The sequence below is a fragment of the Trachurus trachurus genome (genome assembly GCF_905171665.1).
Source record: "Trachurus trachurus genome assembly, chromosome: 7".
NCBI lineage: Eukaryota > Metazoa > Chordata > Actinopteri > Carangiformes > Carangidae > Trachurus > Trachurus trachurus.
The window spans coordinates 4,863,977-4,881,020 of NC_139901.1; the positions used below are offsets into that span (position 1 = coordinate 4,863,977).

The following is a 17,044-nucleotide window of genomic DNA, read 5'->3' on the forward strand; positions in this document are numbered from 1 at the left end:
TTTATGTGTGCCATTTAGGCTAAATGCTTGCTTCATGGGTCCATGTTCAAGCCCTGCATAAATTATGAGTTTGCAGCATGAAATATTGATTTGTATTAAAATTAAGAGGACACAGTGCAAATCCAAGATAAAGATTTAAAGTTTTTTAAAAGAGCTCACATGGAAACACATGTTTTTAATCTGGATTTAAAAATGCTGTTGGGTCTGATTTCAGTTCTGCTGATAGACCAAATTTGTAGTGGAGTATACTGAAATATTAATGCATTTTCAGTGGGTATACTGGGTATACCCGAGTAGGCCTATCACATAGACTACACCACTGACTTAATAAATAAATAATAAATATTTATCTTCTTGCTTTCTCCTTGATTGGTCAGTTTAAGAATTGTGATTTACAGCTGAAATCACTGTTCAGTATTTATCTTTAATTAATGTGTTTCTTGAATTTGTCAGACAACATCACAGTTGTAAAATGACACCTACCACAGGTTTTATTTTGTCGTACATGCTCTAAGCTTGAAACATAGCCTACTCCTCAACAGGATCCTCAAATTCTGTTAGTGACACCCAAATCTTATATTCCAAGTAATACAAATAGAGTTAAACAGCAATGTTTTTTTGTTTTTGTTTTTTTTAGCTCTTGGCTTAGACCTTAACAATGACAATCATAGGGGATTCATCATCCCAATTGGAATATAACTAGCGCACTAATAAGGGGCTTCTGAAAAAAAAGAGAGCAGGAAATGATTGCTTACATGCAAATGAATGAACTTCCTGAAATGTATTACAAGCCACTTAGAGGGGTGTTCCAAAGAAGCTGTATAAACAAATACAGAGGGGATGCTCTCCTGGCTCTCTCTGTAGAGTCCCAATCACAGTCCAACTCGCAGGTCTTTGCTGCACATTTCCCCCCTCTCTCCCCTGACCCGACACTCCATCTGTTTCTGTCATAATAAAGTCCTGAAAAGCCCAACAAATAAATACACACAGGTGAATGAGCATGTAAAACACGACACGTCGGTGGTTTTGAGCAGCCAGGCTGCGTTTTATTGAGTAAAAATTATATATAGGTTGCTATAGGAAGTTTACAAACATTAAAAAAAAACAGTTTAAATGAAGTATAAAAAATAACAGAATCTGTTCTTTTGCTTTTGCACTTGAGTTTTATAAAAAATAAAAAAAAATCCTAAAACATGATTCTGACAGAAGATAAAGCACAAAAGGCTGTAGTAAAAAAAAAAACATTTCTCAAATCACATTCACACACGAGCCTACAAATATGCTCAGAAAGGGTTTAAATCTAAAGTAGACTAACACAAGATATCCAAAAGCTATTGATTAATATGCTATATAGTGTGCTATAATATTAAAAATTTCAAGCAAGCTTTATACTGTGTTAAAATATTCGGTTTGTGTTCTCAATATAACATGTCTTAAAAGAGCTGTTACCATAAAGAAAATAAACTTTTTTGTGGTTCAGCAGTGTTAATGAAGCATGTAAACAATTACTTTTTGGTTTTGCAGGTGACTTAAAAAAAAAAAAAGATCTGACTTGAAAAGTAAAAAAGGTCGCTGGTGGCACTTTAAGAGGAGTCGTGTATTTCCAAACAGACTGGTCATTGGCTTGTGCATTTTGTATTAAAAAAAATCAACAAAACAATGTAGTTCTTGGAATTAAAACACTTGTAAACCTTTCTATTGATACAGTACACAAAACACTGCAAAAACAGTTCCAGTGATAAAAAAAAACAAACACAAGCTATATATACAGGGCATGGGAGCAGAGAGCTACAGTATGTATTCACAGAAAATAGATCCTATCAGAGGAGTGATGCACAGTTGCCCCTGTCTGAGGTAATGCCCATTTAGTTTGATTTGGTGGCAGCCAACAGCATTAAAAGTCTTCCAGTTGTCTTAACAACGATAAAAACAGAGATATTCCAGAAGGACTACACCAAGTTTTTGATTGGTTCACTGGTCACGTTACGAGAATCGGTACCAATTTAAACAGTCCAGTAGTATGACACATGTGCAAACAAATTTAGGAACAAGTGTGTTTAAGCACAGGACTGTAGATGAATATTTATAATCTTTGAGGAGCACCAAATTCTATACTGCAGAGCAGTAAACCAAACAAACCATAAGATTAAATATTAACCAGCATCATCAAGGAAATTTTCATGGTAGTCCACTTGTCAATTTCTTTTTTACTTTTTTGGAAACTAGAATTTTACTTTCAAGGAAAAGTTGTCAGTGCTAATTTAAAAACATAGTGTGTTCACCAGTGTTTCCCATAGTTTTTTTCCCCTCTCTGGTACAGAAACAGCTGTAAAACCACATTTACACACAGGGACACCCGAGGTTGTTTTCCCCCAACCAGGAGCGCCCACACCCAGCTGCTGCAGCCAACTAAAACATTTAAAGTAAAACAAAGAAAACATCTACAGTAGGATTAATGTCATCACTTAATTCCTCAGCTGTCTGGAATAGTTGACAAAAGACAAAAACGTACTCTCTACATCTGTTTTTGCATTGACTTATTTCAAGTATTTGCATGTAGCTCTTAGGGAGAAGTCACTGTGACATTAACAATTTAACTCAAAGTTTCACACTATCTATACAAAGAAGATGCCTTTATAAAATCTTTGATAAAGTTTTTTTTTCTCTCTTTTTTGACTAATATGAACTTATCTCAAAGCAAAAGACAAAGAAAAAGGTAAAATAGTTGTTTTTTTCCTTTACAACAAGTAAAATCTAGTCTACGTATAAAACCACTAGCCTCCAATGCTAAGTGTATTTTCCTCCGGAGGGTTTCTTTCAACTCCAACATGACACTAATGTCTCTTTTTCATATTTGAATCTAAAACGGGTACACCGGCACTGTTAAAAAGATAAAAGACTAGATTGTTAGCACCAAGCACCTACAGCACCCCATGAGGCTTTTCCCTGTATTTCTGTGGCTGAGACTCATGGGACATGTTGGTATGCAAAACCAAACAGTCATATTACCTCTGCTAAAAAAAAAAAGAGAGATTCTGGTTCAGTACAGTTGTAGATATACGGTAGCTTAATTTTTTTTATATTGGGCTTAAAACAGTATCAGGTTGTGGTTAAAACGACAATTTCAAACACCCTCTCTCTTAAAAAAGTCTAAAAAATACAACATGTCAAGACTAGTGGAGCAGCAGGACTTCAGCTGTCCATCTACTGACTTTGGCTCAAGAAATCCTAAGTGTTCAGATTAACAGTCTGTATCAGCTACACAGAGGGACGAGCGATACAGGTTCGATACGGAGCCCTTTACAACTAAAAAACGCGTACCTGCTCTCTGCTGTGCTGTTCCATCTTTTTCTATACCACTAAGTGTTTTCGACTTAGAAACAATGCCTTCTAAAAAAGAAAAAAAAGTTTAAATGCTATTCATCTTTACACAGTCTGACTGTTAACATAAAACAAAGGAGAGGCTGGCGTCTTCTTTCCCTTTTTTTTTTTAACCTCCTTTCAAAGAAGCGAAGCAGCTTACTGGCCTCTTTTACAGATGCTGCTGACTGCCTGCACGCTCACCTTCCTCAGACACCGTTAGATATAGTGACAAAGCACAGCCGAGGCGCTTAGTAGTAGTTGCGTATCTTTGTGTTAGTGTGTTAGGTGTGTTAAAGGCTACAGAAAGGCCAGAAACATCTGGACACAAACTAACAGCTACTTCTCACTATTTTCCCCAGCTACACTGATTTTGTTATTGTTTTTGTTTTTTTATCTCCAGCTCTTTACAGACGATGTTTCTGGAAGCCAGTGTCACGATAGAAAAGCCGGAATCTATTCATAAAGTGGCATCGGTTCGCTGGTGGCGGGATGCATTTTCTATTCGCAGGCGTAGTAGTCTTTGAGCGGGGCGAACAGATGCCTGATGACGGGGACGCTCCAGGACCGGCCCAGGAGCTTCTGTCGGGCGCCGCGGCCCATGTTGGACACGTCTGTGTAATGAACGGGGAAGCCGAAGATCCTGCAGGTGGGGAGAAAAATCACATCAGTGTCGCTGAATGATCACAGTCGAGCTAAATGAGACTCATATTTGATCTAGCTATGAGTGTGTTAAAGGGATAGTTCAACATTTTGGCAAATTGGCCCATCGCCATAATCCCTATAGTCATAGCAGTAGGTTCGTTACCTTTTTTTGTCGGTGCATGCTATTTTTAGAATGGTGGAGCAGAGCCGCGAGCTGCTCAGTGCTACGCTACAGAGGCTAATGGGATTTCTTGGTTTCCCTCATCAAACTCATCAGATACACAATCCAACAACTCCAAAACGCTCTGGTGGACAAGTTGTGACCTGCACATTCACCACGCTATGAGATAATAACAGAACGTTACGAAACGGAGCCATTTGAGGTAAATACAGAGTCTGCTTGCTGAAAATCTGCCCCCGAGGCGAGGGGAACGCACATCAGTTGTTTTGCATGAATTTAACTCGAAAACAACTCTGGTAACATTCTGTTATTATCTCCCCACACCCCTCCAGCGCCCCCCCCCCCCCCCCCCTCCCTCCCTCCCTCCCTCCCTCACTCCCTCCCTCCCCCCCTCACCAGGCTGAATGAACGTGCAATCGCGGGAAAGGAAAAAGAAAACTCGCTAGTGGAAGAGGCAGCTCTACTCGCGCACAACCACAACAACGGCAACAACAGCAACTGCAACTTCCTCCTACAAATGTATGATAGTTGGTGTGACGTGCAGACCGCAGTGGGACGATTCAGTGACTGTGAGCACCCTAACACTGCTACATTACAATTTACTGTTGCATTTTTCCGGTTCGGAGGTCGTATTTGCGAGTTCCGAGTGCAATTGAACGCAGCAAGCGCCGGGCCGGCTTGGATCATAACAAAGACAAATGCTGCATTTGCCCCACGGACACTACACTGTTGGCGATTTTTTTTGTAAATTTAGTTATGGCTCCCCCCGACCCATCTTTTGCATATTTCAGCTTGTTTTATGCTATTACTGCTGTATTTGCGATAATGCTCCTTTAAAATTACAATCCAAAAAGTGCCTTCACTGGATGCGCGTCAGTTTTTTTCTCCTCCTGCGCTGCTGCCAGGGGTGTGTGTGTGTCTGAGTGAGGAGCACACACCCACACTGTGCTAAATGTGGTGAGTACAAACAGAGCTTTTCTGGTAAAACGTGCTGCCACTCAATACACAGAGTCGTTTCACGTGTTAACCCGTGTTTCAATAAATGTATTCCTGCCTGAAACACACTGAACAATAGAAGATAAAACTTCTTATTCCTTATTTGAGATGTCGTAGCTGCATCTGGGTCGATATGTATATTTACCTGCTTAAAAAAATAAAATTTGGTGGGATCTTTGGCAACATGTGGAGCTACTTCATCAGGGTAATAATAATATAAATCTTGTGAGATGAGTGAGAAAAAGACTAAAATTAATCTATTGGTTTTATTAACATTACTGTCAATCTGCTTTCAAAGACTATTGACTAAAACTAGACTAAAATACTTTGGATTTTAGTGGACTAAAACTAGACTAAACAAAAAATAATACAAGTTGACTAAATATGACTAAAACTAATAAGGGCGACACAAGACTAAGACTAAAACTAAATTGAAAAATAGCTGACAACATTAACACTGGTGTCTCTCTGTGTGTGTGTGTGCTCTGCTCACCTCTCCAGCTCAGTGCACCACAGGATGTCCTCCTTCCCGTTCATCAGCACAGGGAAGTGCTGGTCCTTCCCCTGTTTGATGGAGTTGGAGCGGGTCGTGATGGTGCGCACCTTTCCGAACTACGAGACAACAAAAACACGTTCAAATGAGAAAGTATGCAAATATGAAATTTGGAGTTGCAGAGAGTGGGTAAAAAAAAAAGTTTCTTCATCATTGACCTATCCTCGTCCATATCTGACCTTTGCAACTCTGCCGTGCTCCAGGCAGTCCTGCAGCTCCAGCTTGTCCATCCCAGAGGCACACAGAGGCCTGCAGCAGAGAGGAGCAGTCACACACCACGGTTCACCACCACAGTAAGATTTTCAAACTTGATACTGATAACCCTGGAAAATACTCTAAACCCTTTTTTCCCAATAGCATGGTAGATACAATTTTAAGTTAGTTTTGGTCTTTTGGGCAGATTACAGTCAAGTGATGAAACAAGGTTCCCACTTTTTTCCAGGCGAGACACTACAGGCAAAACACTGTTTTTTCATTCAGTGTTCAATTTTGAGATTTTGGGCTAGTTTTCTTCCTTAACATGTATTCTTTCAGAAAAATCAAAAGAAATGGTAGAAAATCCACATTAAGGCGGTTTCATTTTGTCTCTTTCGTCAGTAGATTTCTCCTAAATTTACAAAAAGTTAGCAGCTACTGTGACATACTGTGCTATCTATGGAATTTTACAGAACAAGTCTTTAAAGGCCGTTTTCTCAAAATGAGTTTTTCCTCAGACTCTGAGCTAGAAATCTCCACTTTAGCAGCACTGACAGACACCAAACCTTCCAGTTTTATTCCTGTCTATATTATGAAGGTTTTTACAGAGGGGATTGTTGATATATCATTCACAGTCTGATTTATACAGCATTTTATTCCTAAAACAGGGCGAAATTTGTTTTTTTTTAGGGCTGGTGACAGTATTTTCTCATTTACAGAGTGATAAAAAGAAATCCCCTCTGTAAAAACTTCTGACTCTAGTATGTCAACAAAACAAAACAATAATTTTGAAAGTAGCTTTATCCATTGTTTAGATTTCGGTTCTGGAAACGTATGCAAATTAGCGCATATTTCATCAGATATTGCCTCATTTACATATTTAAACATAAAATTTGACAAAACTTGTAATACAAAAAATATTTGTCTTAATGTAAGTGATAAACTTGGCAAGTTTCATGGTGATATGTGTTAGTTAAAACTTTTACCCTATTCACCTGTAGTGTCTCCCCTTAAATCATTTTCCAGGACATTTCCAGCTGCTACAGTATGACAGACATGTTATTACACTAATACAACCCCCGTCCCATTCACGCTTCGAAGAAGTTTAACACACAGGGTAGCCCCCCCCCATACATTCCAGACCTTCTCCAGCCCTCTGACCAGAGGCTCCTGGTTGTACCCCGGACTAGACTAAAGCCGGGTTCAGACTACACGATTTCAGGCCGATTTTGACACGATTTCTTCGTGGTCGACACATTTCCAGCGTCGTGCCCGATTATGAGCGTCGGGAGCGATAAACGGACGTGTAGTGTAACATAATTGACAACCAGCGGGTTTACAACGCTGTACGACGCTGTACGACGCCCCGACGGAAAGTCTAGCATGTTAGAATTTTTTTTATTTCCTCGCCTAGTCTGACATCTCCTACGATGTGAACCTTGACACTGACCAATAGGATGACAGAGTGCTCTTACGCCTTGTTCATACCCAGTTAACATGTGCTTCATGTGCGCAATATTTCTATTTATTTTCTGTATCATTTACTTATTATTAATGTAATGTTTACCCTGTTGTTTCTATGATTACTGCACTACTACTATATGTTTTGTAAATGATAAAAGCTGAAAAAAAGCTTCATGTGCACAATATAAGTTAACGTTGAGGTTTACACATCTGTTAATATCCCCCACGTTCTCTGTGAAGGACAGACAGTCAGACTGTCCTCTTCACCAGACCTGGAAACGGCTCCACTATCATTTTTTTCTTCCTTTTATTTTGTGTCTGAGCAAAAGACCACTATCACACACAGCGCTACAGCATCCATGACTGACAGTTTGTTGTGACGCCTCCTAGATGACCTATGAACTCGTAGCCTACAGGGTCGTGATCGGTCGTGAACGATGATTGGTCAGGGTGATACTTGTAGTGTTGCCAGTCTCCCGAACAAGACACGGAAAGAGTTTACGCCACTGTGATCGTTTAATCCGACATGGTGACCATCGTGAAAGACAAAAAAAAATCGTGTAGTCTGAACCTGGCTGAAAACAAAAGATGACGTGCCTTTCAAACTGTGGCTTCTGGGCTGTGGAGTGCTCTCCTCCTGGACTGGAGAGCCTCTGCCTTGGTGGACATTATCAAGCACAGTTCAAAACTCAGCTGTTTCCGCAAGCATTCAATTAGCCAGATATTTTAACTATTGTTTTTCCACTGTTTCATTTCTATGGTGTTGGTGCCTTGTTATCGTTTTGTTTTATTTATTCACTGTGCTGTAGAAATAAAGAATTACTTACAGGTCACACAAACCCATTATTGTTAAGAGTGGACGTGTGTGTGTGTGTGTGTGTGTGTGTGTGTGTGTGTGTGTGTGTGTGTGTGTGTGTGTGTGTGTGTGTGTGTGTGTGTGTGTGTGTGTGTTTTTCACTGATGTGATGACCTTTAAATGCTCAGAGTCGACCTACCTGTTCATGCCGGGCAAGTTCCCCCAGAAGTACCGGGCACGGTGAGCAGCAGAGACCTCGATAGCATCGATCATGACAGGGTTACACTGTGAGAGAACAACACAAAGAAACAAAGTGATTAGTAAAAAATACAACCAGTGCTTGATTTGTGCTTGACCCTGCCGGAACAAGTCCGGCACCTCGCGGGTCGGGACCTGCACCTATTTGATTGGATCCTGGACCTTGATAATCTGTCAATCAAAATATATATAAAACTATACTAAAAATAAATAAACTGTGTGTTATAGGTCTGTCTCATTGTATCTGTGCTCTGTGTTTTATTTATCTGTGAAGTTAGCCATAGTTACTCATTGCCTTTTAATCTGAAAAAAAGAAAAGAGGGGGAAAAAGGAAAAAATTGATTGACGTCAATCTTCAGGTTACACCGCGACGCAGTCAGTGAATGTTGGGCGTGAATACTCTGGAACACTCTGCAAAATCAATTGAAACTTACCTCACTTTTATCAATAGGACAATTTTAATAATAACTACATCTTATTTTACCTCTAACTGCTCGTGCTTTTAACTATGTCTCAATTTACCCTAGTCACCTTTAAATTCTGGTATTCTGTTATGTTTTTGTATGTTTCAAATGTCTTGTCTTCTGTCCTTATATGTTTTGTGTTTCATCTCGGCTATATTGTAAATGAGGTTACTCCTCAATATATCTCCGAGTTTAAATAAAGGTTATGAAATGAAATGAAATGAAATGAATAAGGAGGAAAGCGGGAAAAAAAAGGACACAACTAAAGGACAAAAAAAATGCTCCCAGCCATAGGAGTAAAGTAAGAATATAGGAAAAAGGCTGTATGGATGGTTGGTGGGTGGTTTTCAACAAGTAAACTGAAATGTAAGCACATGTTTTTTATTGCTTGTCGTGCTTTGCGTGTTATTGATTAGTGATGTGTGTGTATGACTTTGTGCTGTGAATTAATGAGTGTGTATGGCGAATGAAAACTTCTAAGTCTTATTGTTGTGTGGGCATGATATGTGCATCAGTGCTTGTATAGTTGGTCCAGGGGTTTGAGCATCACCGTGGACAGCGGTGGTGTTGTGTGTAGTGGGCGTGTGTGCGTATACAGGTGCTAGTTGATTGGTCGATTGTCAGAGAGCGCATCACTCAGTTGCGAGACCCCCCCCCCCCTCCTTTCCCGAACCCAGGCCCCTTTCCTCTCCCTCTGACCCTAAGCACTGGGTACAGCTGGACAGTCCTGGTGACTCACTTCTAGGAATCGAGAGATGTCCCTCTTGTCGTTCACGCCCATGGCCACTACGTTCTCGAACATCCAGAAGAACGGCCGGTTCTCTCCTTCTTTGGGTTTGGCCTCGCTCAGCAGACGGTAAAACTCAAAGAACAGCCTCCCTGTGCCTTCTAGAGGGAAAAAAACACAGAATCACAGTCAGGGTCCAAGTAATCATCACCAGCCTGCTCCAGTACTGCAGCATCCCCTGGACGTCTCTCCAGAAGGGCACAGCAATGTGATGCTCCTGCAGTCTGAGCCTGCAACTACACTCCAATGCAGAGTTACAGCATATGAACAGTAATTCTACAGATTACTCAACCAACTTTATTAGACTTCAAGGGGGCAATTCAGCTTAGGTTTGTTACCTTTAATTGTCAGTGCAAGCTATTTTTGAACGGCAGAGCAGAGCCGCGAGCTGCTCAGAGCTACGCTATGGAGGCTAATGGGATCGTTTTCAACTCCAAAACGCTCTGGTGGACATGTTGTGACCTGCACATTCACACACTATGAGATACGGAACGTTACGAGACAGAGTTGTTTTCGAGGCAAATGCAGAGACTGCTTGCTGAAAAACTGTCCCTGACAGGAACGCGCATCAGCAGTTTTGCAGGAATTTACGTTGAGGACAACTCTGTCTCGTAACATTCCGTTATTATCTCATAGCGTGGTGAATGTGCAGGTCACAACTTGTCCACCAGAGCGTTTTGGAGTTGTTGGATTGTGTATTTGATGAGGGAAACCAAGAAATCCCATTAGCCTCCGTAGTATAGCTCTGAGCAGCTTGCGGCTCTGCTCCGCCGATCTAAAAATAGCTTGCACCGACAATTAAAGGTAACAATTCCGAACCTACTCCTAAAACTGGATTATGGCAATGGGCCAATTTGCCAAAATGTTGAACTATCCCTTTAAGCAGTGCACCGTGCATACACCGACAACAAGCAGCAGACGACGGACAGGTCGGGTCAGAGAAAATAAATAACCAGTACATTCCTAAAAAAAAAAAAGAGTGGCCACTTAAACCACTGGCACACAGAATTGGCAAAAGTGGCCCAGTTAAGAACAAGAATAACAATGGTAATCAATAAACAATAATCAGCAGTCTATGACATACTTCTCTTCAGCAGGTACCTACCATACAGGCCTTTCCTTGCTGGATTGACTATGGAGAGGTCGTTACAGGGACTTCCTCCTATCACCAGATCAAATGGACCCCACTCCAGAATCTGAGGGAGACAGGAGACATGAAATCCTCATTTCCTGCTACCTGACCAATAGTCATTAATCACTATTGACACTTTATATGACAGGATTTCTCAATAACCAAAATACATTTTTGTTAATTGACTAATTGATCACCAGCGACAGGCACACGACTGCTAATTTTACATCTGCTCCTTTCACATACAAATCCCTCCTCCTCCACTCAACATAATGAAGAGAGAGATAAAGAGAAGGAAAGAAATAGGGAATGGAGAGAGAGAAAGAACAGGAGGTGGGGGTGGGATGCTCTTATTAATCTCTTACAGGAGAGATAATAGAGCGCAGGGGCATGAACTCGACAGACACACACACACACACACTGAGTTCCTGAGGGGATTTACAGAGGTTGAAGCTGCTCTTTGTCCTCTGCCCTAAACCACACCACTGCAGCTGCCAGCCAGAGTCAACAAGAGTGTGTGTGTGTGTGTGTGTGTGTGTGTGTGTGTGTGTGTGTGTGTGTGTGTGTGTGTGTGTGTGTGTGTGTGTGTGTGTGTGTGTGTGTGTGTGTGAGAAAGGGCTACAATAAGAGGTTTGAATCGGTCCCATCCTTCCATGCCGTCATCTGTTCATTTTTGTTGAACATTTTGGGACAAACACTCTGTGAGAGTTGGATATAAACCAAGTTAAATGTGGAGATGGGAAGGAAGTGATTAGCTCGGTTCCAGCGTGGCATTGACTCATAAACACAAAAACTACTTGAGGTTTGGTGAAGTTGGCAGACAACCAAGGGAGATGCTGCACAGAGGAAGTGGCAGATAGTTCTCATCCTGCAGGATGATGAGGTCAGCTCTGTTCTCTGTCCTCTCCTACATTCATGCTAACCGGGACCTGAATTACTCATTTCTCATGTTTTTAGTCCTGTTATGTAGGAGGAGGTGCTGGGGAATCAAGGGTGTCAGACGTAAGATATCCGCGCACATTTGGTCAATTTCACTTGTTGTGCCAAGCTTTCAGTCTCTAAAGCCTGCCACACACACACACAAAGATAATCTGCCTGATTTTGCTCCAATTTCCCCCCTTCCAACCAAGGACAAAAATCGCCCGATGATTTTATGGCTCTTAAAGGATAATTACCGTTTTTTACAATCTGGACCTTATTTCTAGCATAAAATACAATCATTTACTCACCCAGATACTTTTGGCGTATATCCATATAATGTGTAAATAACACATTATCCGCCGCGAAACTTGTTCATTTCACCAATATTTTGTTATGATACGCTAGTGCTATTCCCTTCTGAGTCCGGGCTGACCCGTTATCAACATCTGGGGTCCGTAGGTTGACCTACTGACCTCTGACCAGGATGATCATTCTGATAATAATCAGTCTGCTTCGGCATTCGGGTCCATTTTTAGCGCAACTAGCCAGAGCTTTAGTGAGTCCAGTTTGTGGAGAGGAAGCCTGTGGAAGCTGAACTTCATCCAGCTGCTCATTTTGTTCTGACAAGTCGGAAACACACAGAAACGAACCGTAGCATTAGCGGCAGCAACAAGCTGCGGCGCACCGCGGTCGGAGATGACATCATCCAGGTCAGAGGTCAGTAGGTCAACCTACAGACCCCGGATGTTGATAAGAGCTAACCCCGGACTCAGAGGGGAATAGCACTAGCCTATCATAACAACATATTGGTGAAATGAACAAGTTTAGCGGCGGATAATGTGTTATTTAGAGGCTGCATTCCGCTGCCCTATAGACTCACATTATATGGATATACGCGACCCTCGGCTGGACCTAATTTTGTCGAAACGACTTGTAATGACATCAGAGTTATCTGGGTGAGTAAATGATCGTATTTTATGCTAGAAATAAGGTCCAGATTGTAAAAAACGGTAATTATCCTTTAAGATTATTTTATGAGATTATCCTGTGGTATGTGGTGTATTAAGAGTCAAAGTTTACAATTGTTGACCCCCAACAATCGTGACTGTTTCGATCAAAAGTTTCTTGTATGTGGGGGAAGCACACCACACACACAATACGATCAAAACTGTTCAAAGATTTTTTTTACCTTCATGTGGGGGTTCTCTCACGGAAAAAAAATCTGTTGAGATTTAGAAAGTCCTTATGTGAGTACCAGCCCTAAATGTGTATTTACACCTGGTTCATTTGGAGTGTTTCACCCCAGAGACCGCTATTCCATGTTTTCTGTTTTTCCCGGTTAACCTCCTCCTCCTTCCAGGTGAGATTTCTGACCAATCAGAGAACAGTTGGTTCGTGCATGTCATTTGTTTACATCTTTGGACCGCTTGGGACTGTTATCGTGTGAACACAGATGAGCCAAAAGAAGAATGCAACAACTGTATCGGTTAAGCTGCTAAACCTGAACAAAGCAGACGAGCCACAGGTCTGAATACACCGTCAGACTTTCATCAGAGCGTGGACTTACATGGGACAGCCATGATCAGACAAGGCTTTAAAGACCCCCTCCCATGAAAATCGTGTTTTTCGTGCTTTTCACATGTTCCTGTGGCATTTTTCTTGTGTTAGAGGACATATCAGCAGAAAAGGAAGTGCAAAATTGCATTTCTGAGTTTTTCTGCCTTCAAATTGCTGTGAACCAATGGCAGAAGGGGTAGAAGGGGCAACACAGGAAACACAAACTTTACTTTATGGAAAAGTAAAACTTTTAGTAATTACCTTTTTTTCCTCTATAGAATTTGTCTTCAACAAAAGCTAAATGGACATTATGAAATGAATCTCTACTTTTTTTCCTTCTATTTCTTGTTCTCAGTGATGCAAAGATTTCATTAAAGTTGATGATCGCCTTTCAAGATTCTCATCCTCACGTTTTTCTTGGTGATGTTCCTGACATCATGGACATACTGGATCTTTCCTTCATGTCTGACCACGCCCACAGAGATGGAGTCCTCGCACACCTCCGACGCCACGTACTGGTCCACCTTAAAGCCCAGATCCCTCAGAACCAGGTAGCCTGGATACACAAACAGCTTTGCATGATGGTCTGCCACATGTTTAGACGAATGGAACATCGCACACACATCAGTACAAATGCATCACAGGCTCATTCGCACCAGTTGCAATGCCGTCAAACAGGGAGAGAACCCTGATTGGTCGCCTCTGCTCTGCCGGGACTGCTGGGTACATCCTTGGTTTCTCCTAGAAGACAGTGAGATAACATTCTTAGATAATTTGATCTCACTGTATCCAGGTAGAATCACACTTTAGGTTAAAGCAACTACAAAGACCTTTTTAATGGATATGCAAAAGCCTGTGGTTTCTGCTGATGTCTCTGTTTGACCTGCAACAGCAGAGGAGGCCATTGGAGGGAAGATCAGCTATTTCTTAATAGTATACTCTATACCTTCGGGAGGTAGAGGTCGGGTTGGTCCACCGGATGAAACGATTTACGCCACTCAGAGCGAAGAACATGAGCCAGATAAGCGTCTTTACGACAATATGCGCTTGAGCTCTTCATTCTGGCAAAACAATACCGCTTTTGTCCACAGGGGTCGCCAAAATCAACACAAAATGAAAGTTCTTTGTAACTTTAAAAGAACTTTCAAGATTTCAGGTCTTTCTAGTCAGAGACAGGATTTAAAATCCTCCAGCTTCATTCACCCTAAGAAACATGAACTTCATTTGTTAAAAATACAGATTAGTTACTATGTGTACGCACAAAAGCTTGCAAAGCGTCAAAACGCCGAAGTCAATTCATTTTCAATGAGAGCCCGGCGACACCGAGCGTCCAAAGCGTCAACTGGCGTCACCGCGCTTCCAAAGCTTCCAAAGCGTCCAAAGCGTCACCAGATGAGAAGTTGAGCCCTGGTTAACTTTAGGGTAATTAGCTATGACGCGCTCCTTCAGCTCCCTTATTTTTCTTTTTTTTGTATTTCGGCTCCCCAATGACCAGCACGATCGAACTTTGACGTCAGTCACGTGACGAGCGACCAAAGCGGCTGAAAATATTTGCCGTTTTGGAAGCTGTCTTGTCTGACGCCCACCCTCCAGCGTTTTTGACGCTTTGGAAGCTTTTGGTGTGAACACACAGTTACCTCTCACCACAGCACTGACTTTTCCAGATTCACCCTTTTTGATGGATTTTCTTAACAAAGATTAAACTTGAAATAGTTGGTATTTTTGCAAGGCGGTTGGATTGCATTGCATGATGTTGTTGATGTGTTATGGCTTTATTATCCTGACCTGACTCATCTGGATTTATTTTGCAGAGGTGAGGAAGTGAAACCCTCTAATATTTCCACAATAAACAGCACAGATCAGAAAAAAATCATTTGTATGACACAAATGTTTTTTTCTTATTTCTTACCTACAGTAGTTCATTTAATTTAGTAGGCCTATCTCTGCAAATGTATTGTTGAGATAATGCGACTTACAAACTCCTGTCCGTTGTCGTTAGCAAAGAACTCCTGCAGCTTCAGGCTCCAGTCGTGCCGCCGCTTCAGGACCCCGTACTGCAGTAGCGGCTGGCACATGTAGCACCTCCACGGGTCCAGGTAGCGAGCGTTGTTGGACGCTCCGGGGTCGACCAGGATGTCCAGACAGTCCACGCAGAAACACCTGGAGGAGGACACACAGATAGTTGTTGTTTCGGTGTTAATTGTTGCTGTTGTTATTCAGATAGATTTGATTTGATTTATTCATTTAGCACAAGTTAAAACAGTGCAAGGAGGGAACGAAGCCTTAAAGGCTTGTACAAAGTTCCACTCCTATCATCAAAGAATTACATGAAACTCAAGATAAACAATGAGAAATACAGCAAATAAAATTAAAAATGAACAATAAAATGTACAGTGCAACATAGAAAGACTATGAAACACAAACAACAAAAGAAAGGAAGAAGGATGCATAATTAACATAAACAGAAAAATAACACTGAAGGTTATGACATAAGGTGTTTTTTCAGTAACTTTCTAAAGGATGTGTAAGATGTTGTTGACCTCAGAACCACATCTAAACCATTCCAGAGTTGTGGACCTCTAAATGTAATATTAGATGGATGCCCAGATGTTCGACAGAAGGGTAAATGAAGATTGCCACTATGCCTAGTTGAATATGAATGAAGGTCAGATGAAAAAGTAAAAAAAAATGTTGAAAAGTGTCAGAAAGATTTTGTTTGGTGTTGATAAACTTATGCACAAACAAACATGAATGGAAGACATTACGTTTATGAATGGGCAATATTGAATATTTCATAATATTAATATAGATAGCACTTCTTTATACAGACTCTTTATATAATCTGTCTTGTTTTAATGATCATACTACCATTGCTGCTGTAATTTGCACTTAATAGAAATACTTATAAAAAAATAAAAGGATACTGCATGTTGAGTTAAGCTGTGTGTGGGAATGTATCATGTACTACGTTGTGTGTATTTCATGTTTTACTTCTGACCTGCAGCAGTTGGCGTTGCCGCAGAGCAGAACCTCCCGACCTCCACAGCAAACAGTGCAGTAAGACTGGTATCCATCATCATCATACATGTAGGACATCTCCAGGTACACATCCTGCACACACACACACACACAATCCATCAGGGTCATTCAATCCAACCTCACTCAGCAACATTTTTCTTTTTCTGTGCATCATCAGTAAGTGACAATTTAAAAAGGTACATTGTGTAGGAATTTCTCCCATCTAGCGGTGCGGTTGTAGATCGCAAGCAACTCAATCGTATTTTTCATGCTGCATTCACGTGAAATTGGGCAGACGGCAGACGGACGACAGCCGCTGCACGTAACGGCACAAACAAGCCTCTATGTAAACAAGTGGTCCGTCAGCATGAGGCAAAACAATACACATGACAATATGTTGTCATGGCGATGTGGTATTGTTTACCTGACCCACGTTTTACCGGCTTTCTCTCGACTTCTGTGACTAAAATGACATCTGGTTCGTTACCGACGGCCGTCTGCCCGACTGCAGGTGAATGCAGCATCAGTGTAACGCTCCATTCCTCCTCACTGCGTTACCGCGGTGACTTTTCACAGACGCCACCTCGACCTGAGCCGACAGCTCCGGTGTCTCCGCTGAGTTTCCGTGGTTTCCTACCGCCACAACATAAAAACATGGCGACACCACCGAGCTTACCCGCTCCGTGTAGATATGAATGATATGAACGGCTAATTCAG

The 17,044-nt window shown here is 41.5% G+C and overlaps 1 protein-coding gene across 1 annotated transcript in view; it reads right to left on the reverse strand.

Annotated features, from left to right (window-relative positions):
- Positions 1-1,160: 1,160 nt before the first annotated feature.
- dnmt3bb.1 (DNA (cytosine-5-)-methyltransferase 3 beta, duplicate b.1) overlaps positions 1,161-17,044 on the reverse strand; it is a 61,887-nt gene continuing 46,003 nt past the window's right edge. Inside the window, exons 13-22 of the mRNA XM_083976294.1 lie at positions 16,308-16,420; positions 15,286-15,469; positions 13,966-14,050; positions 13,720-13,865; positions 10,805-10,895; positions 9,652-9,800; positions 8,390-8,475; positions 5,915-5,984; positions 5,676-5,794; positions 1,161-4,003 (exon numbers count right to left, since the gene is read on the reverse strand). Coding sequence (XP_083832420.1) covers positions 3,862-4,003; positions 5,676-5,794; positions 5,915-5,984; positions 8,390-8,475; positions 9,652-9,800; positions 10,805-10,895; positions 13,720-13,865; positions 13,966-14,050; positions 15,286-15,469; positions 16,308-16,420 — 1,185 coding nt within the window. The 3' untranslated portion in view covers positions 1,161-3,861. The remainder of the gene's footprint in view (positions 4,004-5,675; positions 5,795-5,914; positions 5,985-8,389; positions 8,476-9,651; positions 9,801-10,804; positions 10,896-13,719; positions 13,866-13,965; positions 14,051-15,285; positions 15,470-16,307; positions 16,421-17,044) is intronic.